General features: G+C 50.0%; 1 protein-coding gene across 1 annotated transcript in view; it reads right to left on the minus strand.

The window, feature by feature from the left end:
• Positions 1-612: 612 nt before the first annotated feature.
• The window catches only part of MCAM (melanoma cell adhesion molecule), a 52336-nt gene continuing 29832 nt past the window's right edge, over positions 613-23116 (minus strand). The window contains exons 2-16 of the mRNA XM_056860855.1: positions 20929-21056; positions 17777-17987; positions 16891-16958; positions 15545-15632; positions 15171-15350; positions 13960-14087; positions 13215-13353; positions 11577-11692; positions 9630-9771; positions 9417-9541; positions 7101-7239; positions 6636-6665; positions 3152-3293; positions 1942-2059; positions 613-673 (exon numbers count right to left, since the gene is read on the minus strand). Coding sequence (XP_056716833.1) covers positions 644-673; positions 1942-2059; positions 3152-3293; positions 6636-6665; positions 7101-7239; positions 9417-9541; positions 9630-9771; positions 11577-11692; positions 13215-13353; positions 13960-14087; positions 15171-15350; positions 15545-15632; positions 16891-16958; positions 17777-17987; positions 20929-21056 — 1784 coding nt within the window. The 3' untranslated portion in view covers positions 613-643. The remainder of the gene's footprint in view (positions 674-1941; positions 2060-3151; positions 3294-6635; positions 6666-7100; positions 7240-9416; positions 9542-9629; positions 9772-11576; positions 11693-13214; positions 13354-13959; positions 14088-15170; positions 15351-15544; positions 15633-16890; positions 16959-17776; positions 17988-20928; positions 21057-23116) is intronic.

Consider the following 23116-nt stretch of genomic DNA (forward strand, 5'->3'; position numbering starts at 1 on the left):
GCCTTACTCCGAAGTAGAGGGATGCAGGGATTGCAGTTTCACACAACCAGCTTAGGCGAGTGCCTTTTCAATCACACCTTTAGCCATGCCCCTCGCCTGCAAAAACGAAGTGCGTGGAGTGAAAGCTGCTAAATTCCCACAACCCAGGGTGAAAACTGAGCCTCTTCCTTGCCGTGATCTCATTCTGTGCCTTTATCTGAAGTTCTCTCCCTTAGGATTAAGCTTCAACAGTTGGGACGGTAAATTCCAATTATAATCAGAGATATGCCTGGCCGGGCTGGGCAAGAATTTAGCTTTTAAGGATCTGTTTCAGAAATAAAAGCAACCTGATGTCACACCATGAAACATTTTTAGAGCGTATTTCCCAATGCTCCAGCTCTTTTAAAAATCTTTTTAAAGGCCCTTTTTAAATCTTTTTTTTTGGGGGGGGGGAAGGGTCTGCAAGGAAGCCCTGCCTGCTTGGACTGATCTGGCCATGCAGTCAGGACCCTTCCGGTTGCTCAGCGCTCCTCCTCATAGAGTCACCTCACGCCCTGGCGGTGCTGAATCTGGAGGGCTCTGGCGACTCATAAGCAGGGGGGCAAGAAGCAGTAAAGGACACAAGAAGTCGTCTGGGGGGAAAGCGCAGTGCGGTCTCTCTTCCTCAGTTCCTCAAATCGATGTATTTCTCTCCCTTTTAAGGCAGCAAAAGAACACAAAAAAAACCAGTTACAAAGGGACTTACTTGCCCAGAAAAGTACCACCTTTAGCAGCCTCTTAACTGCTTGTGTAAGAATCACACTAGGTTGTCGGGATTGTGATGGCAGCCGTTGTGTTAGGGGATACCGGGAGTGGCAACTAAGCAAAGCGCATGCTGGCCCGTTTTGCGTCTGGGCGTTTGCGTCTTCCTCTAGCAGGTCTGCGTAATCTTTGCACTACAGAGGCACAAATAGTGACTAGCGCAGGCAGCAGAGGGCAGCACCGTTAGCAGAAGGGACGGGAGATATGCGAAGGGTAGAGAGAACGCGTTTCATGTTCACACAATGTCCAGGCAGAGCACAGGAAGCTGCTACATGTTATGCCCGCATCACAGACAGGTGGTGGCATGAAGCATTTGCTGTTGTACCCTGCGGAACAGGGCCAGTTCCAGGTTTTGCAGGGCATTGGGCAGACAGAGGCCTCCATCTGCCAACACCAGGGCCCTCCTTTCCAACCCACACCTGCATGCCCCCCCACCTGCCCACACATCCTCCTGCTTGCAATCCCTCCCCCAGCCCATGCTCAGTTGCCTGCACCACCCGCACATGCTTTCTCCGACAACAATGGCTAGCGAGTGCAGCTGGGAGTGCCACCCAGGCCAGTGACTCCGGGCAGTTGAGAGGACCGGTGGCAGGTGAGGTGCGTGAGCGGGGGGTCAGCAGCGGCAGTCCCCACCAGAAGTCCTGGGCCACGGCAGTTGCCCCCCCCCTCAGGGCATGTTGCTACTGGCCCGCCTGCTTTGCACTTGCATTCAGATGGAAAACCCTTTGGGCCGCAGGGGGGAACCCTATGAGAAACCCACGGCAAAGGCAGAGGTGAAAAGCAAGGGTTGGATAGCTGGGTTCACAGATTAGTGCCAATAGCTCAGCTTTTTACATCTTAGTTCCCAGAATTATCTTATCTTCAGGGAAGGGTGCAAATAAATCTGCTAAAGGCCTTTTCCCTCTGGCTATTGCAGGGGGGAAGGGGGCTTAGAAGACAGTCCCTCCAAAACCCTCTCTGTGGCAGCAAACAGCCTCTGTGCTGCTCTTGCACGCACCGTCTGCTTTCTGCACAGATGGGGAAGGGGGGGTCATGCAGTGTGGGAACGCGTGGTGGAGGAAGGTTTCCCAAGCTTCCCATTAAAACCATGGAGAACAGTTCTCTGGGATCCCTTTGCTGGCCGCTTGGCAGCCGCAGCTGGCAAAGGTCGATCCAGCCTACCTGGTCACCTGCAGATCTCTTCTCGCCGTTGGCGCCCTGCAGAAGCCCCGCCTCTTCAGGAAGTTTATCTGACTTAACTTCAACTACAATCTCGTCTTTGTGCGCTTCGGGCCTTGTGCTAGGGAGGACGGAGGTTGACAGTGTTGAGACAGCTCCAAGCAGGCCCCTAGGGCAGCAATGGGATATGGGCCGGGGGGGGGGGGGGGATGGGACCTAACAGGGAAAGGAAGACGATGGGATCCCTCAGTCTCCTCCCACCCCACCTTCCCCTAGCCCTGGCCCATCTGTCTGCTGTATTCTGCTCTGGACAAAATCCTGGTTTGGGTCTTCTGAATGGGCAGCCCCCACCCCACCCCCATGTTCCCCTTTAGGCTAACTGGCTTCTTGCCCAAACATGATCTTGAGAGATCTTTCTGCTATTCCAGTTCTGAGACTGAACAAGTTTGCCTGGGTTGAAGGCAGTGGCATGTAGGTGGCCCCCACCCCCAAAGTACACACCCCTCACTCTTTGCAGGTTTTGGAAGGGGTTTAAACACTTAAGAGAGCCCCGTGGAGCAGAGTGGTAAGCTGCAGTACTGCAGTCAAAAGCCCTGCTCACGGCCCACGTTCGATCCCGACGAAGTCGGTTTCAGGTAGCCGGCTCAAGGTTGACTCAGCCTCCCATCCTTCTGAGGCCGGTCAAATGAGGACCCAGCTTGCTGGGGGTGAAATGTAGATGACTGGGGAAGGCAATGGCAAACCACCTTGTAAACACAGTCTGCCCAGTAAATGTCGGGATGTGGCATAACCCCATGGGTCAGTAATGACCCAGTGCTTGCACAGGGGACTACCTGTAGCTTTTTAAACACTTATTTGGCCACACGACAAGGACACCAGAGGGGACCATGTGAGTGTAAGCCACAGCTGAGGTACCACCTTCTGCTCTTTTATGAAGCTGCTTTCCTCTCTGTGTTCAGACACAACTTTTGGGCTATTCCAGCTGGACACAGGAAAGGTCCTATTTCCCCAACCGGAAGTGTTGAGCCCCAGAGGGCACGATGTACGGTCTGGGGAGGGGGGCCTGAAGTGCTTGAGGTCTCCCCCATCAATGCCCACTCTGAGCTACAAAGAAGCGAGCCGCTTGGTGCTATGAGATGGGGAAGCGTGGACTCAGGCCGGCGGATGGGAGGGAGGGCAAAAGAATGGGCCCGAAAGGAACGGCAGGGCTTACATCTCTTGTTTGCCGGAGCGCCCACAGGGGAGCTTCCCTTTCTTGTGCAGGAAGTAAAGGACCGCCCCGAGCACGGCAATCACCAGGATCCCAACGAAGACAGCCACAATGATGACGCCTCTGCTCTCTTGTGTCTGGGAATCTGCTCGGGTTTAAACACACAACGCGCACAGTCATGCTTCTCGAACCCAGAGGGCCCCCTCTCCGCCGTCCCTAGGCTTCCTCCCACAGCTTAGCCTGAGCCCAGAACGCAAACGGTGCGCCACTTAAGCAGCTGCGAAGTGCTGCACTGTATCGGCTTGGAGTTTTGGCACCCCCCCCTTTTTGGGGGGGGGGGAGGATGCAAACCGCTGCCCCCAAAATGCTCATGGTATTGTTGCCGATATCGCCATGCTGTTCACAGTCTGCTTCGGAAGAGCTTGGCAGCACGGGAGGAAGAGGGGCGGGAGGGCGGCGTTTCGAAAGAAGCTTAACAACTCGTCCAAAGGGAAAAGGTTGAAAGGAAGGAGCTTTTAGGGGGACTGGAGAAACAGCACAGCAGTACCAAAGTTGGCATCGGGGGGGGGGCACTTCTTGGATCACGTAGCAAAGCTGCCACTCTCCCACAACGGCTAAATTGTTTGCTTTAGGAGGAGTGGAAATCATCTTTTTGCTTACTTTGCGTCGGTGCCCAGGTGTGTGCCGGATTCCATGACCCTGTAGAAAAGCCATGTGATGTGGCACTAGGTGCAGTATTCAGCTTGTCTGAGGATCTCCACTTTTTAAAATTTCCAGCTCTTATAACTTCGATGCTAGGCTGGAAAGTATCTGGCCAATACCTGGTGAAGTCACACAGACATCGGAGAATCTCAGAAGCCGAATGGAATTTTGGGGAGGGGCGGAGTGCCTGGGGGAATTCCTCACCCCTCCTCAGAATTAGCAGGGAATAAAACTGCAAAACAAGATCAATCATGCATACTTGCAACAGTTTATACAGTTGTTTTTTTTTTGTTTTTTTTTTGCAAAATCAGGATTACCATAATGCAAAACCTATTTTTTCTCTCTCCCCTTTTAAGCACAGATTTCACACAGCCAAAGCTATTGCCTTTTGAATTGCAACTCACGGGGTTGTCCTAGAAAAGGCTACAAGGTGGTAAAAACATGCGTTGGACGGGGTGGCTGGGCAGGCCATCAAGGAACCGCGCTGCATCCGTATGGCTGCGCTGGGGGGGAAGCGAAATGGATACCTGGCTCGGTGACGTTTCCGGCTGTACCGTTCAGTACCACTGTATGGTTTGGGGTTGCAGCTGTCTGGTTGAACCCCACATCTGTGATGTTTGCAGCTGTACCCTCAAATACCCATCCAGGAGTCTGGGTCATTGCTGTCTGGTTGTACCCAATAGCTCTCTCTGTCAGGTCTGCAGTTGTACCGTTGGTTACCCAGCCAGGAGTCTGGGTTGTTGCAGTCTGGTTGTACCCAACAGTTTTCTCTGTCAGATCTGTAGCTGTACCATTGGTTACCCAGCCAGAAGTCTGGGTTGTTGCTGTCTGGTTGTACCCAACGGTTTTCTCTGTCAGGTCTGCAGTTGTACCCTTCGTTACCCATCCAGGAGTCTGGGTTACAGTTGTCTGGTACAACCCAACAGCCTTTCCTGTGATGTTTCTGGCTGTACTCTCAGGTACCCATCCAGGAGTCTGGGTGGTAGTTGTCTGGTTGTACCTGAATCCTGAAGTTTCATTATCTGATAAGTTAGGGTGCGGAAATATCCAGAGGGAAAGGCAAGTGGTAGAAAGAAGGCAGTGCTAATATTTAGTGCAGAGTCCTGTAGGAAACTCCTGTGTCGCTAGGTGGTGAAGGGTTGCGTGTTTGTTTTAACAAAGGGGATGTTGGCTTACAGCAACAGTAAACCTTTTTGCATGGAAAATATACTGTTTAATTCCAGCCTGCAATTTGAGATTGACTTATTTTGCCTTCAGCTGAGTGGCTTTTCTCTTTCTGGCTCTTTGAATCGCTATAGAGAGATCCAGTGTGAAGGAAGGCAGCGGTTTTACCTTCTTAACAGTTGTACAAAAGAGGGAATGCTAGCCTGTACAGGGTTAAAAAAGCTATCCCGTTTCTAATCCACATAGACAGGCAGCGGCTCTCCAGGGTCTCAGGTGGAGATCTTTCACAACACCTGCTGCCCGATCCTTTACCTGGAGATGCTGGGTGCGTGCCAAGGACTTTCTGCGTGCCAAGGAGATGCTCTACCACTGAGCCACAGACCTTTCCCGACCCACCAGAGGAAGACTGACTCCCTGTCTCTCCCCCCACCCCCATTTCTCAAGCACTGGGTGTGAACACTTAGGGTTTGATCTACACGTGTGATGATCACGAGACATTGGCTGTGTGGCCCTGCAAACAAACCTCTCTCCGCTTTTGAAGCAGTGGTTGACCGTGCTGTTTCAGTACGCTTTTAAAAGTGAAGACCCGGTGCCAGCACACTCTTATCTACCCCATAAATCCGTGGCTTCGGACACTGACGTCTGCCACTCTGGCATTCCAGACCCCAGGCCTAAGAGTTTGGAGATCCACTGCTCTGATTCTTCTCCTTCCCTGACATCCAGAATACTGGCTAAGGAAGAGCGGGAGGCAGGAGGTATCTCCCCACTTCTATTTTACCTGGGGGGGAAGTCCACACTGTTGGATGAGGACCGTTTTATCCTGTCTTAAGAACATAAGAAAGGCCCTGCTGGATCAGACCCATCAAGTCCAGCAGTCTGTTCACACAGTGGCCAACCAGGTGCCTCTAGGAAGCCCACAAGCAAGACAACTGTGGCAGCATTATCCTGCCTGTGTTCCAAAGCACCTAATATAATAGGCATACCCATCCGATCCTGAAGAGAATAAGTATGCATTATGACTAGTATCCATTGTGACTAGTAGCCATGGATAGCTCTCTCCTCCATGAACATGTCTACTCCCCTCTTAAAGCCTTCTAAGTGGGCAGCCATCACCACATCCTGGGGCAGGGAGTTCAACAATATAACTATGCGTTGTTTGAAGATATATTTTCTTTTATCTGTTTTGAATCTCTTGCCCTCCAGCTTCAGCAGATGACCCTGCGTTCTAGTACTATCTTGCCATTAAAAACATCCCGCAAGACGATTTACTCATATAAAGTGATAAAAAACAACAACATGAGTGACAGAATCCTCAACTATTAAAAAATCAACTGGCAACACACCATATGCTGAGGAGCAGGACTTCTGGGAGTGTGATCGAGGCAGGGTGCTACCACCCAAAAGGCCCCGTCTCCAGGAGCGCTCCCATAGTATCAGAGGTTGGGGGGACACAAAGAAGGACCTTGGGACCAGACAGGTCCCTATGGTGGAAGAAACACTTCAGTCTCCAGCATTATCCCTCTGGCTCCTATGAACCCAGACTTGTTACCACTCCCCGCTGCTCCTCAGGTGCGGACACAGGAATCGGTGCCATCTAGTAAAAAAGTAGGAAGGTGCTTACCAATCCTGGTCGGAGGCGTTGTTGCAGGTCCTACAAAAGAAAGGGAAAAAGAAAATATCAGGTGTGAAGTAGGTGAGTTATACCTTAAACTGTTCCCTAATACTGGGCCACAGAATGGCTGCCGCAAGAGGTGGAACCAGCCCCCAAATGATTGCCACAGCTTAACTTCAGCAACGTGGTGCAGATCCTTGTGTTGTGGTGGCAGCTGCTGCAAAAGCAGCATTAAAAAAAAATCTGCTCAGCCAGTCAGAAGCCTTGCTGGGCAAAAGCCCTACCTGGCCCCGCCCACATCCTATAAACACTTGGCAGGTGCCAGAAAAGGTGTCAGCGGGTACTATGGCACCCACCCGCACCACACTGGGGAACCCTGTGTTATAGTCTCCCCCTTCCCAATCTGAGCAATCCTGACCCCCTTCCACAAGCGAGCCCCTACCCTTGCCACACAGACAGCTGCATGATACTTACTCTTCTGCAGGCTGAAGTGGTACTCTGCCATGCCAAGGCTATTTTGGGCTGTGCAGTTGATTCCAGATTTCAGAAGTTCTGGAGTGACCCGGATCTGAAGTGTGCTGTTAACGTGGCCATTCCGGTGCCAATGTCCTCTCTACAAGAGGCAGAGAAAATAATGTGGAGGAGATTCTTTTTTTAACAGAGAAGAAGGATGACACAGGCAAGCCCGGTCAAAGAGAGATGCTAATCCGTCCAGTATATCAAGCCAACCTTTGAATTTGACAAAGCAACCAGAAATCAGGAGGAAAAGCACGGCAGACTCCGTTGCAAAGCTTGCCCGCTACAGAGAAAAATTATTTAGAAAAAGCGTCAAACTGAACAACAGTCTCTGGAGACACCAGCTATTTCTGCCTGGCTGTTTCCTTGCGGTCACCCCACCGACTACTTTGGAGCTTTCCTTTGATTTTGCTTGCATTTTCCAACCATCAGAGGTTGCCTCCCTCTCCCCACGCATTTCTGCGTGTTTTGCCTATGTTTTCTGCATTTGTGTTTAGCCAACATCCAGAAAATGCGGGCAAAACGTGCGGAAATGCATGGGGAGAGCAAGGTGACCGCTGGTCGGAAAATGCAAGCATAATCAATGCAAAGGCCCGAAGTAGTCGATGGGGTGACCGTGAGGAAACAGCCGTGCAGAAATGGCCACCGAATGCCCAATTGTGTAAGATTGAAGGACCACTGTTTTCTACTAAGTGGTAGAATGCTCTGCTGGAATCAGGACTGAAACACACTCCTTGTCCTTAATCACATCTTATTGCTTTTGGAAGTTTGGATTACCGTCACACACTCTTTGCGGGGCTGCCCTTGAAGGTAACCTGGAATCAGCAGCTGAGTCCAGAATGTAGCAGTCTGCCTCCTGCTGGGCAGAAGGGGGGTTTACACTCCTGCAGCCCCACTTTTAACCCAATTTAGCACGGGCGTCTCATGTGTTTCTGGACGTAAATCAAGGTGCTAGTTTTAACGACCTTTTTAGGAGGCCCAGCCAAAATGCGCCAAACATGGGGCAAGTTTTCCATCTCTCCAGAACTCTTCATCAGGTGAGATGTTATAAACAAATTTTAAAAAGAAAAAGAAATCCTGTCCTGGGATTCAAATATTTGCAGAGCCATCTCTCCTGGTATATCACCACACATCAGTTGAGATAATCTGTTGGTATTTCCTTGAGAGGTACATTTAGCCTCCATAAAAGGCACCACAATCTTATGCTCACTTCCTGGAGGGAACACATGAAGCTGCCTCATACTGAATCAGACCCTTGGTCCATCTAGAGAAGAAGAGTTGGTTCTTATATGCCAATTTTCTCTACCTTTTAAGGAGGATCAAACCGGCTTACAATCACCTTCCCTTCCCCTCCTCACAACAGACACCTTGTGAGGCAGGTGGGGATGAGAGAGTTCGGAGTGAGCTGTGACTGGCCCAAGGTCACCCAGCAGGGTTTATGTGTAGGAGTGGGGAAACCAACCCGATTCTCCAGATTAGAGTCCGCTGTGCTTAACCACACCACACTGGCTCTCAAGGCCACTATTGTCTTCTCAGACCGACAGTGGTTTTCCAGGGTCTCAGGCAGGGGTCTTTCACATCACCTACTTGGCTAGTCCCTTTAACTGGAGATGCTGGGAATTGAGCCTGGGACCTTCTGCATGCCAAGCAGATGCTCTACCACTGAGCCACAGCTCCTTCCCAGAACACATTAAGCTGCCTTATACTGAACCAGACACTTGACCTATCAACATCAGGATTGTCTAGTAAGACTGGCAGCGGCTCTCCAGAGTGTCAGGCAGAGGTCTTTCACATCACCTACTACCTGATCCTGAGAGAAGAGGGGCTTTGCCTTAGAAGAAGAAGAGTTGGTTTTTATATGCTGACTTTCTCTACCACTTAAGGGAGACTCAAACCGGCTTACAATCACCTTCTCTTCTCCACAACAGACACCCTGTGAGTTAGGTCGGGCTGAGAGAGCGTGACTGGCCCAAGGTCCACCCAGCTGGCTTCATGTGTAGGAGCGGGGAAACAAGCCCAGTTCACCAGATTAGCCTCCCCCGCTCATGTGGAGGAGTGGGGAATCGAACCCCGTTCTCCAGATCAGAGTCCACTGCTTAGGCCACCAAAGTGATGATCTGGGGGAGGTGAGATCTGTCCACTTTCAGTTTACACCCAAACATGACTCTCTCTTTGAAACTTATTAAGGTGTTTGGAGAAAACACTTTACGCCCCCAGTTTGGTTCAGTGGAGGCTGAAGCCACCCTGCGTGGGGTCTTCTCCCCCACCCCTTACCGTTCCATTGGACGTGCTCCATAAGATTGTGGCTTTGGGAACCGCGACAGCGATGCAGGAGAAGTTCGCCAGCTCGTTCACTTGGACGTATTCCTGGTGCATTTCCCCAGCCAGGCTAGGCTTTGCTGCAACAAGGAGAAACGTTGAAGCATCGGTGCATCCCTGTCACGCAGGGCCGAGGCAGGAAGGGAGGCGTCGCTGGGTCCTACTTACAATAAACGTTGACGAAAATGAGTTTGGAATGGGAGAGCCCCGACACCTCCGGCATGGTGACCACACAACTATAGTTGCCCAAAGTCTCGTGGGTGACGTTGAGCAGTGAGAGTTGCTTTCCTCTGGACACCAGTTTCCCCTTCTGCAAAGGAGGATGCAGGAGGGTTAGGGAAGGAGAAAAAGCAGACAGGATTTCTCAAGTAGAGAAGAAAAGCCACTGCAGGAGCCTTTGTCTAAGCCCAGAGTGAGAACTTGACATTCAAATGCCCTTCAAAAGCTACCTTATTGTGGAGAAGCTGCCCCTTCATTGGTTTGTATACAACGTAAAAGAAATACTCCAAAGCAAAAAGAAGATGAGTTGGTTTTTATATACCGACTTTCTCTACCACTTAAGGAAGAATCAAACTGGCTTACAATCACCTTCCCCTCCCCACAACAGACAGCCTGTGAGGCAGGTGGGGCTGAGAGAGCTGTGACTAGCCCAAGGTCACCCAGCTGGCTTCATGTGTAGGAGTGAGGGAAACCAACCCGGTTCACCAGATTAGCGTCTGCCACTCGTGGAGGGGTGGGGAATCAAACCTGGTTCTCCAGATCAGAGTCCACCACTCCAAGCCACCACTTTTAACCACTACACCACGCTGGCTCTCAAGATAAAAATATCTTGAGGTGTTGCCAAACTGCCAGCCTTGATCACATTTTTCTTTTTCTTTAAATTTATATCCTGGTTTCCCCCTGATCAGGGATCAAAGTGGCTTTTCACATCATTCCCCTCCATTTAATCCTTACAACAACAACCTTGCGAGGTAGATTATGTTGAGAGATTGGGACGGGCCCAATGTCAACTGGCGGGCTTCCATGGTTGAGCAGGGGATTCGAACCCAGTTGTCCCTGGTCCCAGGCTGACGTTGTAACCACTACATCACACCAGCCCACATGTCTTGTACCCATTTTATATGCCTCTTCTCATTCTATCCCTGTCCACTTTGGACAACATCAGAAGAGCCCTGCTGGACCAGACCAGTGGTCCATCTAGTCCTGCTTCCTGTCTCACATGGGGGCCAACCAGTTCCTCTGGAGGACCACCAACAGGGCATCAAGGCCAAGGCCTTCCCCTGATAAGAACATAAGGAAAGCCCTGCTGGACCAGACTGGTGATCTGTCTAGTCCAGCATCCTGTCTCACACACTGGCCAACCAGTTCCTCTGGAGGCCAACAACAGAGCATAGAGGCCAAGGCCTTCCCCTGATGTTGTCTTCTGGCACTGGGAATCAGAGATTTGCTGCCTCTGAATGTGGAGGTTTCCTTCAGTCCCCATGGCGTAAATATGAGCCCTACTGGACCAGACCGGTGGTCCATCTACTCCAGCATCCCGTCTCACACAGTGGCCGGCCAGTTCCTCTGGAGGGTCAACAAGAAGGCAGGCAGGCCAAGCTGTGGTTGCTCAAGCAAAGGTGCTCCGGGAACTTCCGAGCTGACTCGAGTCCTCCACCACCTTCGGGCCAGTCTCTTCACTTCACAAATGGGGCCTGAAGACTTGGAAGCAGGCCTGGCATGACTGGGAAGCCTGTTGGGGAGGAGGCCAGCCCCAACCAAGAGGCACAGGGCTGCTGTGCCCTCAGGACTGGGCGTGGGCCATCTCGGCCATCTGTGAACGTGACTGGCTGATACACCAGCAAAGAGCAGAGGGTGTGGGGGGAGGGGATGGTGGTCAACCTAGGGCTTCCAGGCCCACAGGAGGGTGCAGGTCCTCCCACTCTTGGGGGTCCTCCCCCCAGTGCTGATCAGCTAGCCAGTGGGGGACTGACAGGCAGAAAAACTAGGCCTCCGCCTATGTGGCCAGCAATGCAGTGATGTCACTTCCAGCGCGGACTGGAAGTGACGCCACCACATCACCAGCAATGCAAGGGCGCTCTGGTATTTGGGCAAGAACTCTATGGTAAAAATTACCCTTTTCCACTTGAATTCCAAAGGCTTGGAGCCTTCTGCATCACAGGTAAGGTTCAAACTTTCTCCTTCCTTCAAGGCCTCGTGGTGTTCTGGGGTGATCGTGAGCATGTCAATATCTAGTGGGGAGAAATCAGGTATTCTTTTTTTGGTCACGAATTTTTCTCTGACATTAACAAATATACAACAAGGCAGCAAATAATTTAAAAACAACAACGATCAATCTTCTGCACCACCCAGCAGCTGCTCCTGAGTAGAATCTGGCAGAAGCAAGAGGGTTGCAGCAAATGAGACCACTCGCCCCCTTTGTCTTGTCTTTATTGAGACTGCCTTTCACAGCAGGGCTCAGGCTGCAGGCACGCCAGTGCATGTGCAGAGATTTTCTGAGGTCACCCAGCCGGCTTCGCGTGGAGGAGTGGCGAAACCAACCCAGTTCACCAGATTAGCCTCCCCTGCTCATGTGGAGGAGTGAGGAATCAAATCCAGTTCTCCAGATCAGACTCCACTGCTCCAAACCACCGCTCTTAACCACTACACCATGCTGGCTCCCAAGTATGTGTCTCCTATCAGAAGTTGGGTATCTACAGGGCTGGCTGAAACCATTTTTCTTAGAGATAACTGACAGGGTCTGAAAGTTTGACATATCATCCTATTCAAGATCTCCTTAGGAGTTTCCCAACGTGTGGGGTGGGGTGGCCGGCAGTTCTGCCTGCAGCAGCCCACTCGCTTCCACTGTGCCTCCATTAATTGAGTTATTTACATTATTCATAGTCCGCCTTTCTCACGGAGAATCTAGGCCATGGGTGTCAAATATAAGCCCCCAGGGCCATATCTGGCCCCTTGAGGGCTCTTCTCAGACCCGTGAGCCAGCTGAGGCAGCCCCCCCCTCCCAATATGGGCTGGAAACCCCGCAGCATGCTTGCCAGTTGAGGCAGCGATGCCTCCAGTCCTACGGTATCAAAGTGATAAACAGAAGTAAATACGGTAAGAGTGTTATGTTTGTATTTTAAGTTAAAAACAGTATCATTAATTGGTTTTGCCTGTGACTTCTATAATGTTTGTATCTCCAGTCCCTGGCATTAAATCATGGAATTGGAAGAGGCCACCAGCATCATCTAGTCCAACCCCCTGCACAATGCAGGAAATTCACTCCCCCCCACACCCCCAGTGTCCCCTACTCCATGCCCAGAAGATGGCCAAGATGCCCTCCCTCTCATCATCTGCTTACGGTCATAGAATCAGCACTGCTGACAGATGGCCATCTAACCTCTTAAAAACCTCCAGGGAAGGAGCGCTCACCACCTCCCGAGGAAGCCTGTTCCACTGAGGAACCGCTCTAACAGTTAGAAGATTCTTCCTAATGTCTAGACGGAAACTATTTTTATTTAATTTCAACCCGCTGGTTGTGGTCCGACCTTCTGGGTAAATTTTATGGTACGCATGGCCCGGCCTGACCAAGTGACATTTACGTCATATTTGGCACTCATAACAAATGAGTTCGACACCCCTGGTCTAGGTGGATCATGCAGTGTAAGTTAATGCAACCCACGGGACGAGACAAGGGGGTTTTCAGGGAGTCAGCAATTTCAAGCGGAACCGTCTGAACAGCCACCCCTCCTCAATCACCCAAGCCCCACTTACAGTTGACAGACAGGCTAACGTTGGCTTCCAGCGCCTTCATGGTATCGAAGTCAAACACTTGACAGTAGTAGGCGCCGCTGTCCTCTTTCGTGACGTGTTCAAGGGTCAGCTCCCCCGAGGGGGCATCCAGCTCCTGGTCCTGGGGCACGAGAAAGGAGGCAGGAGAAGCTTGACAAGATCATTCGAGATAAGCAGCTGTGGGACAGCACCGGCTTTGTGTGCGGAAGGTCCCAGGGGTTCAATTCTCAGCAATTCCAGCTCCAAAAAAACAACAAAGCAAGACCTCGGCCTGAGATCCTGGAGAACTGCCGTATGTCAGAGGAGACAACATTAACCTTGATAGGCTAAGGGTCTGACCAAGTAGAAGGTGGATTTATGTGTTCTCTGATCAGGATAAGGATTGTCCCGGACTGAACAGCTATTGAGTATCTGAAGGGATGTCACTTAGAGGAGGGCAAAGAGCTGTTCCTGTTGGCAGCAGAGAACAGGACTCACAATAATGGGTTTAAATTACGGGCAGAAAGGTTAGGACTGCGGGCTGGATGTTAGGGAACATTTTTTGTTACAGTAAGAGTTGTTCGACAGTGGAATCGGCTGCCTAGGGATGTGGTGAGCTCCCCCTCACTGGCAGTCTTTAAGCAGAGGCTGGACAAGCACATGTCGGGGATGCCCCTTCCAACTCTATGATTCTATGAACTGGATGCCGGAACGGCATTTCTCTCGGGGCCTAGACGCACTCACTCACCTCCACTCTGAAAATGGTGTAATCAGGCTCAGGATACCCATCTGCTTTGCAGCGCAGCATCACCCGGTCGCCTTCCTTCACTTCCTTGCTGGGGCCGTCGATGACGAAACTGATGTTCTCAGAGGGATCTGCAGGTGGGCGGAGAGAGAAGGGACTTTGCTGAGATGGCCAAAGCTTTTCCTCCCCTCCCCTCCAGCAGGGGTGACGCAATTAGGTAAAGTTCGTTCTTGCATTTGGCGGCCCCCCCCCAAATTATTCAGGGGAGCTTGCCCTCGTCGTAGTTTGAGGTGATTGTCCCGCTTCTTTCCTCAGGCACTGAGATCTAGTATTTACTCAGCACTGCTCAGATACAACATACACCGCTCTGCGTGTTCGTGTTGGGGGTCGTAAGCAAAATATAGTCATTTTTTTGAGTCACAAAAATGGCCTATATGTATGTAAGTGCTGTCAAGTTGTAACTGGCTTTACAGTGACCCCACCAAAGAGCTTTCCAAGCAAGGGTTGTTGTTTTTTTGCCAAGGCCTTCCTCCGCACAGCGTTCCTTTGGTGTCTCCCATCTGAGTACCAAACCTGCTTAGCTTCCAAGATCAGGTTATACGATGCTGCCTTCCCTCCAATAGTTAAATTGGCTGCCAACTTGGAAGTCTTTAAGAGGCGAGGGGACATGTTCATGGAGGAGAGGGGTATCCATGGCTATTAGTCAAAAGGAATCCTAGTCATGATACATCCCTATTCTCTCCAGGATCAGAGGAGCATAACCTGTTATATTAGGTGCTGTGGAACACAGGCCGGGTGGTGCTGCTGCAGTCCTCTTGTTTGGGGGCTTCCCAGAGGCACCTGGTTGGCAACTGTGAACAGACTGCTGGACTTGATGGACCTTGGTCTGATCCAGCAGGGCTTTTCTTATGTTCTGTTCTTCCCCAAAGTAGCCTGCTGCACCCAAAAGGACCTAGCTTTTGGTGTGTGTGTGGGAGGGGGGGAATTGTGGGCCAGGCGGCTTGTACAAAACAGTTGTCTTTGGAAGCACTGTGTGGACAGGTGTTTTTGCTGGTCAGTGACCATATTAATAAATTAGTATAGATTATAGGTGGTCACCTCCTCCTGCATTGGGAGGGACCAATCCCTCATTCGGCACCCATTGCCTTTCCCAGAGGCCCCCTCCCAAACCGATAGGCCCACCCCTTTCTCCCCCACCTCCAGCCCCGCCTTACAAAGCACTTTGATTTGGAAGCTGTCCATCTGGGACGTCTTGTTGACCCCCATCAAACTGTAGTCGACCTGGCAGTGGTAGAAGGCGTGGCGGTCCTCTTTGGTGACTCGTTCAAAGAGGATACTGCTGACTGTGAAGAGCCCGCTGGACTCCCTGATGACCGCATTGCGGATGTCCGTTTCTGTGGGGGAGAAGGACGAGGCGGGATGAGGTTTACTCTGAATTACGAACTCCAGAGAGGGGAGGGGGGGTTTGGGGGAGCCTCATGAAAGCTTCCTGCAAGAGGATCAAACTGAGAAGCGTTCCGGAGGACAGCTACAAGTTTCTTACAACTGCCCAAAGGGGCTGTTTTGGCTTTGTTATTCATAGACGTACCTGATCCATTGGGGGACAGAGGCCGCTGGTCCTTGTACCACGTGATGGATGGGGTCGGGTAACCATTCTGGCTGGTACACGTCGCAATCTAAGACAGACAAACAAACTCAGACATGGCATCATTTTAAAAGGGTGTAGCCCAGCAGCTGACATTTTGGCTGGGGTTCAAATCCCAGGTCTGATCTTTACCTTTCTTGCTCAGTTTGAAAACAAACATTCTTGTATATTTGAACTTGCCAATCTGCTACTAGTTTTGGGGGCATTTTTTTGCCCAGACCTTTGCCTTCAACCAGAAGCAGACAAATGGGAACCCTATTGATTGGGAAAGCCCCATCACACCATCCCACTCGCTTGTTTTCTTTTGAGCCAAATTCCAAGCTCAGAATCCTCTGGCACAGGGAGCAGCTGCGGTTCAGTTTGTAGAGCATTTGTTTGGCCCAGTTCAATCCCCGCCATCTCCAGTTAAAGGAACCAGGCAAGTAGGTGATTGATTGAACAGTCTTTCTTATACCTGTAATCCACCCATCCTCACTCTTCTATTCTGTTGTACCAGAAATCTTTGCTGGGAGGGGCTGTGGCTCAGTGGAAGAGTCTCTGCTTTGCATACAGAAGGTCCCAGGTTCAACCACCAGCATCTCCAGTTAAAAAGGACCAGGCAGTAGGTGATGTGAAAGACCTGTGCCTGAGACCCTGGAGACCAGGTCTGAGTAGACAGTACTGACTTTGATGGACCAAGGGACTGATTCAGTATAAGGCAGCTTCATGTGTTCATGTGTTCCTCTTCTCTAAACTGCGCTTAATAATAATAAAGTGCTGTCAAATTGCAACTGACTCATGGTGTTTCCAAGGCAAGAGATGAGCAGAGGTGGTTTGCCATTGCCTGCCTCAGCACAGCAACTCTGAACTTCCTTGGTGGTCTCCCATTCAAGTATTAACCAGGGCCGACTCTAGCTTCTGAGATCTGACTAGCCTGGGCCATCCATATCACAGGAAAACACAGTGACCCCAGTACCGTAGGGTTTTCAAGGAAAGACGTTCAGAGGTGGTCTGCCATTGCCTTCCTCTGCATAGCAACCCAGGTCTTCCTTGCTGGTCTCCCATCCAAGCAGTAACCACAGCCGACCCCGCTTCGCTTCTGGCTGCAGCGCTTACTATGCTATAAAGCTGCTCCTGCTGTAAGTAGTGAAGCAGGTGGGCAGCCCACTAACCAAGGCCTACATTTTAGTTCACTGAGGGTTACTTTTTCCAGGGTGCACCTTGGCACAGCACCACGGGGTGAGGAAAGCTGCTAGATCCAACCACCTGAGGCGCGACAGTAGATGTGCCGAACCCAGCATGGTTCTCACCTTAGAAAGCTCATCCTTCGAGGCCCCGATCCCCTCACTCACAACGGTCACTGACGTATCTGGAGCCTCTAGGAAAGGAAAGGAAGAGCCAGGGTCAGCAGACAGGCAGAGGGTGGTAAAGCACAACCTGGATGATGCTGCAGGAGGTTCCCCTTATGGCAACTGCCGCACTGCTAAAAAAGTTATTTATTTGGTTTTTATAGTCCGCCTTTCTCACTGACACTGAAGGCGGACTACATAGCGTATGTCAAACACAATCAGCAGGACGAGCCATCCAACAAACAGCATGAGAGGGTGTGGATTGCAGCAAACTGAAAACAAACAGAAATCTCAAACAGCGCTGAAACAAAGTGTGAGCTTTTAAACATGATAGGTTAAGGGGTGTAGAAGAAGAGGAGTTGGTTTTTATATGCCGACTTTCTCTACCACTTAAGGAAGAATCAAACCGGCTTCCCTTCCCTTCCCATAACAGACACCCTGTGAGGTAGGTAGGGCTGAGAGAGCTCTAAGAGAACCAAGGTGACCCAGCTGGCTTTATGTGTAGGAGCGGGGAAACCAACACGGTTCACCAGATTAGCCCCCGCCGCTCATGTGGAGAAGTGGGGAATTTAACCCAGTTCTCTACATCAGAGTCCACCGCTCTTAACCACTACACCACGCTGGCTCTGGAGAGGGAAACGTGGTTGTTCAGCAACTTCAGGATGTGATTCCCCCATGAAGAGTGGCCGATCTACTGGTGTGTGTGTGTGAAGGACATATCCTAGAGGTGCCTATAAACAATGATGCTTATTCGTTCCACCTCAGGCCAGTGAAACTGCCCAGCCAAAGCCCAGGAGAGGCAGCGTCTTAACACCTGCTGAAGGCCTGAGGCCTGAACACGACTTACTTGAGACACGCAGCTCCGCCTGCTTCTCTGCAAAGCCAGCACTGCCCGCTCCAACCTGGCACAGGTACGTCTTGGCATCCCTCGGGGCCACCTTGCTGATGGTCAGAGCAAAATGGTCACTGATGCCGAATCGTTCTTTCATGTCTGACTCCTTGTGATCAACCCCAGCTCGGCTCTTGGACAAGATCTCTTTCCGTTCATTTTTCTCCATCTAAAGAGGCAGGAGAAACAGCAACAAAAAGGAAATAGTTATTGTCAGTGCTTTTTCTGTATTAAAAAAGGTACCTGCACTGATATATAAGGCAGTGCCAATTTCCACCGTCCCCCATCAGGACATGAGAGAGACCCCTGAAATGTGTTGATACTGGGTACTGGTGAGTAGAAGAAAAAGAAGAGTTGGTTTTTATACCCAATTTTCTCTACCTTTAAGGAGTCTCATAGCAGCTTACAATCGCTTTCCCTTCCTCTCCGCACAACAGATACCTTGTGAGGTAGGAGGGACTGACAGAGTTCAGAGAGACCTGTGATCAACCCAAGGTCACCCAGCAGGCTTCATGTGGAGAAGTGGGGAAACAAACCCGGTTCTCCAGACTAGAGTCCGCCACTCTTGACATTACACCATGCTGGCTCCACTCTTAACCACTACCACCACACATACACAAAAAAGGCCTTGTTTATTATTAGGGTTGCCAACCTCCAGGTGAAGCCTGCAGATCTCCTGGAATTACAACTGATCTCCAGATGACAGAGATGAATTCCTCCGGACAAAATGGCTGCTTGGGAGGATCAAGTCTATGGCATTATACTCCACTGAGGTCCTTCCTTCCCCAAACCCTGCCTTCCCCATAGGGTTGCCAGGTCCCTCTTCACCATCAGCGGGGCGGAGCATAAGGAAGGCAGGGTTTGGGGAGGGGAGGGACTTCAATGCCATAGAGTCCAATGGCCAAAGCAGCCATTTTCTTCAGGTGAACTGATCTCTATTGGCTGGAGATCAGTTGTAATAGCAGGAGATCTCCAGCTAGTACCTGGCGGTTGGCAACCCTACTTCCCCATATTCCATCCCCAAAAATCTCCAGGAATTTCCCAATCCAGAGTTGGAAACCCTAGACACATTAGAGAGAGTTTTAAAACTTTCTTTTTGTCGCTTGTTTCCAAAAAACACCACCACCCAGTTTGAAAGGCATCCGTTCTGCGACTTCGTTTGGCTCCATTTCCCCAAATGTTTCGACGGGCTTTAAATTGGTTGGCGCTCTACGTCTTTGAAAAACAAAACAACTTATACGTTTGTTCTATTGTTGGTTTATGCCTATTTTTAAAAATTATTTGTAACTTTTGGCTCTGCTCCACGCTTGCGCTTTTGGATGAGTCCGGTCATCATCACCAGTAATAAACAAATGCATCAAAACATTGGTGAGAATTTATTTTGAAAGGGCCAGCATTCGGGCGTCGGATCAGCATGGAGCCCTTATAATTCAGAGTCTACCTGCATCTAAAGAACCCCGGATTTGGAGTACTGGATTTTCTTTAAAGCAAGGGCCAGGCCATGAAAAGACTTTTTCTCTGTGCAACCACTTTATTTTTCGGGAGTGACCAGCCGGTGAGCATGTTACCACAAGGTGGCGGTGCGGGACCTTCCAGCACCAGGAAGAAAACCCTTTCTCGGTGGAATCCTCAACAGCTATACCCTTCTAAGCTCACTGATTTCAGCGAAGTTAAACCTTTCTAAAATATTGTCGAAGGCTTTCACGGTCAGAGTTCATTGGTTCTTGTAGGTTATCCGGGCTGTGTAACCGTGGTCTTGGAATTTTCCAAGACCACGGTTACACAGCCCGGATAACCTACAAGAACCAATAAACCTTTCTAAGCATGCTGAAATCAATGAGCTTAGAAAGGTGTAACTTTGTTTAGGTTTGCACAGTATGGTGTCCAGCCCCGCTCTGCTGGGTTCACTGTCTCAAACACCTTACTATCCCAAGATAGTTTCAGAGAGTAGCTGAGTTCATCAGCAGAAAAGCTAGATTTGAGTCCACAAACACCTCAGAGAATCAACAAGATTTTGAAGAAGAGTTGGTTTTTATATGCCGACTTTCTCTGCCACTTCAGGAAGAATCAAACCGGCTTACAATCACCTTCCCCTCCCCTCCCCACAACAGACACCCTGTGAGGTAGGTGAGGCTGAGAGAGCTGTGACTAGCCCAAGGTCACCCAGCTGGCTTCGTGTGTAGGAGTGGGGAAACAAATCCAGTTCACCAGATTAGCGTCTGCTGCTCACGTGGAGGAGTGGGGAATCAAACCTGGTTCTCCAGAGTCCACCGCTCTTAACCACTACACCACGCTAGTAACAGAGGGTAACAGATGAGTACAGAAGATGATGCTACAGCTACTCTAAAATGGGATTTAAAAGTTCTCTTAGATTTTTGCTGATTATTGATTTAACCCTGCCTTTCTCCTCAACGGACACCCAGTAAGTCTGCAAGTGTTTAATTTTATTTCTTTATTTAACTTCATTTGCACCTCGTCGTTCTCCCCATCTTTCTCCTCCCATTTGATCTTCATAACAGCCCTGCGAGGTAGGTTAGGCTCTGACTGTTCCAGGGTCACCCAGCAGTCTTCCATGGCAGAGCGGTGATTTGAACCTGGGTCTCCCAGATCCTAGTCAGCCACTCTAACTACTTCACAACACAGAGTTCTTCATCAGGATTAATTAGTGGGGTAGCCATGTTAATCTATTTCAGAAAAACCTGAAGAAAAGTTCTGTAGCACCTTAAAGACAAAGCCATAGATTTATCAAAGCCATAGATTTGAGTCCATGTCAGTAGAATCTGTGCAACAATAAATGTGTTAGTCTCCAAAGTGTCACAGAACTCTTCTTTTGTTTATGCATATTCTATATTCTTATTTGTTTTGTTGAAAGCTGCCCTGGGAACCCAAATCCAGTCAGGAAAGAAGAACCCAGTCCAGGAACAGCGAGCAACATTGCAGAATGCAAAGCAGGAGAAGAGACCAATACATTTGCCAACAAAGTGTTCTGCATGACTCAAAAGCTTGCATATCCATCGACCTCATCCTGTAAAATAAGCCTCCAAACCCAACGAACATACAAAGACATGTCCTCCCGGCACCCCGAATCCCTCTGATGTTTTTTGACTCACGTAAAACCACTTGATGTAGGCATAAGTGGTGTTTTTGGGGAGGACAAAGTTGCAGGCGATGGACGCTTCCTTCCCAACTTCTGCTTCTACTATCTTCGGCACATGGAGTTCGAGGCCTTCCGCTCTTGCTGAAACAAAGATGAGGGTCAGAGGTGACCAGGCAAAGAAACGCCCATCCTGCTGTCTAGCCAGAGCAAATGTTTCATCCCTCTCCCCCTCTCCTTTATTAGCCTAGGAAGAATATTCTCATTTACCAGACTCGCTCAAAGTGGTGAAAAAACCAGGGCCTTTAAAGTCATAGTCGGAAGGGGCCATAGAGGCCATCTAGTCCAACCCCCTGCTCAATGCAGGATCAGCCTAGAGCATCCCTGACAAGTGCTTGTCCAGCCTCTGCTTCAAGACTGCCAGTGAAAGGGAGCTCACCACCTCCCTAGGTAGCTGATTCCACTGTCGAACAACTCTTACTGTTAAAAAAAAAATCTTAATAACCAGCCAGTACCTTTCCACCACAATTTAAACCCATTATTGCGAGTCCTCTCCTCTGCTGCCAACAGGAACAGCTCCCTGCCCTCCTCTAGGTGACAGCCCTTCAAATACTTAGACAGCAATCATGTCCCCCCCTCAACCTTCTCTTTTCTAGACTAAATATCCCCAAGTCCCTCAGCCTTTCCTCCCAGGGCTCGATCTCCAGGCCCCTGATCATCCTCGTCGCTCTCGCTGGTGGCAAATACGCTTGAAAAACTGTAAAAGACCAATAAAATCCTACTTGCACGTTCAAAATCCATCCCACTATTACATTTTTAAAATCCCATCCTTCCTCCAAAGAGCACAAGGTGGCATACACAGTTCTCCCATCCTCCAGTTTATCATCAAACCAACCCTGTGAGGTAGGCTAGGCTGAGAGTGATAGGCTTCAGGGTCATCCTACGGCTTACGTGGCTGAGCGGGGAGTCACTAGTGAGCAATAAGTAATGTGTTACACATGGTCACATGAAGCTGCCTTATGTTGAATCAGACCCTTGGTCCGTCAAGGTCAGTATTGTCTACTCAGACCGGCAGCGGCTCTCCAGAAGTCTTTCACATCACCTACTTGCCTAGTCCCTTTAACTGGAGATGCCGGGGATTGAACCTGGGACCTTCTGCATGCCAGTCAGATGCTCTACCACTGAGCCACAGCCCCTCCTTCACTGTTTGCATTCACACACACTCAAATTAGGGACAAGATCCCACAGAAAATGGCCTGCTCAAAGCCTGGTAGTTAGGACCACCCAACACAGCACAAACTAGCAAGATTTTGGGTTTCTCAGGGTGGAGCATTTTCAGCTGTTTGGGTCAGTCCTAAATAACAAGATTTGACATGACTGTCATTTTGGGATGTTTTTCTCACAACCAACATGGCTCCCCTACAGTCCTTTATCTAGAGACAATAGGTATCCTACCTTGTCATTTTAATTTCTCGAAATCTGGGAAGGAAGAAGCGAAAAACGTGGGAAATGGCACTTCTCAAATCTCCTAAATGCACTTTTTTTTTAAAAAAAGTGCATTTAGGAGATTTGAGAAGTGCCATTTCCCACGTTTTTTGCTTCTTCCTTCCCAGATTTTGAGAAATTAATTTAAAAAAAAAAAAAGGGCCGCTCACAAATTTATTCAAAGAGGCAAACCAGCGACCACAATTGATCCGATGGGACCCATCAAGGGCAGCGGGAGAAAGAGGCTGCCGGAGCCCCTGCAAACCGGAGATTGAAAGTTTATTCCTTGAGACTCTGAATTAATCCTGGCTGATCATAACCATAATCCCAGGACCATTATTCATAATAGCTAAAGCAAATTAGAAACGTTTTTTTAAAAAAAATCATGACGTGCCGTACGTGAATTTTCCATTGCTGGCAGCGGCTGCTGGGCAACAGCGAGGCAGCAGGACTTTGTGGGCGCCACTGCCGGGGGCTGCCCGCGAGGTGTATCCGTGCCACGGATGTAAACGGGTTTCGTGCGCCTTCCCTCTCCCCCCAGGGATCCACAAGGTTGTGAGGGGGTAGGCAGCCGTGGATCTATTTCCATGGATTTCTCAGCACCGCTCATAGGGTTGCCAACCTCCAGGTACTAGCTGGAGATCTCCTGCTATTACAACTGATCTCCATCCGATAGAGAACAGTCACCTGGAGAAAATGGCCTCTTGGGCAATTGGACT

The sequence above is a fragment of the Euleptes europaea genome, chromosome 14, assembly GCF_029931775.1.
Source record: "Euleptes europaea isolate rEulEur1 chromosome 14, rEulEur1.hap1, whole genome shotgun sequence".
In the NCBI taxonomy this organism is placed as follows: Eukaryota; Metazoa; Chordata; class Lepidosauria; order Squamata; family Sphaerodactylidae; genus Euleptes; species Euleptes europaea.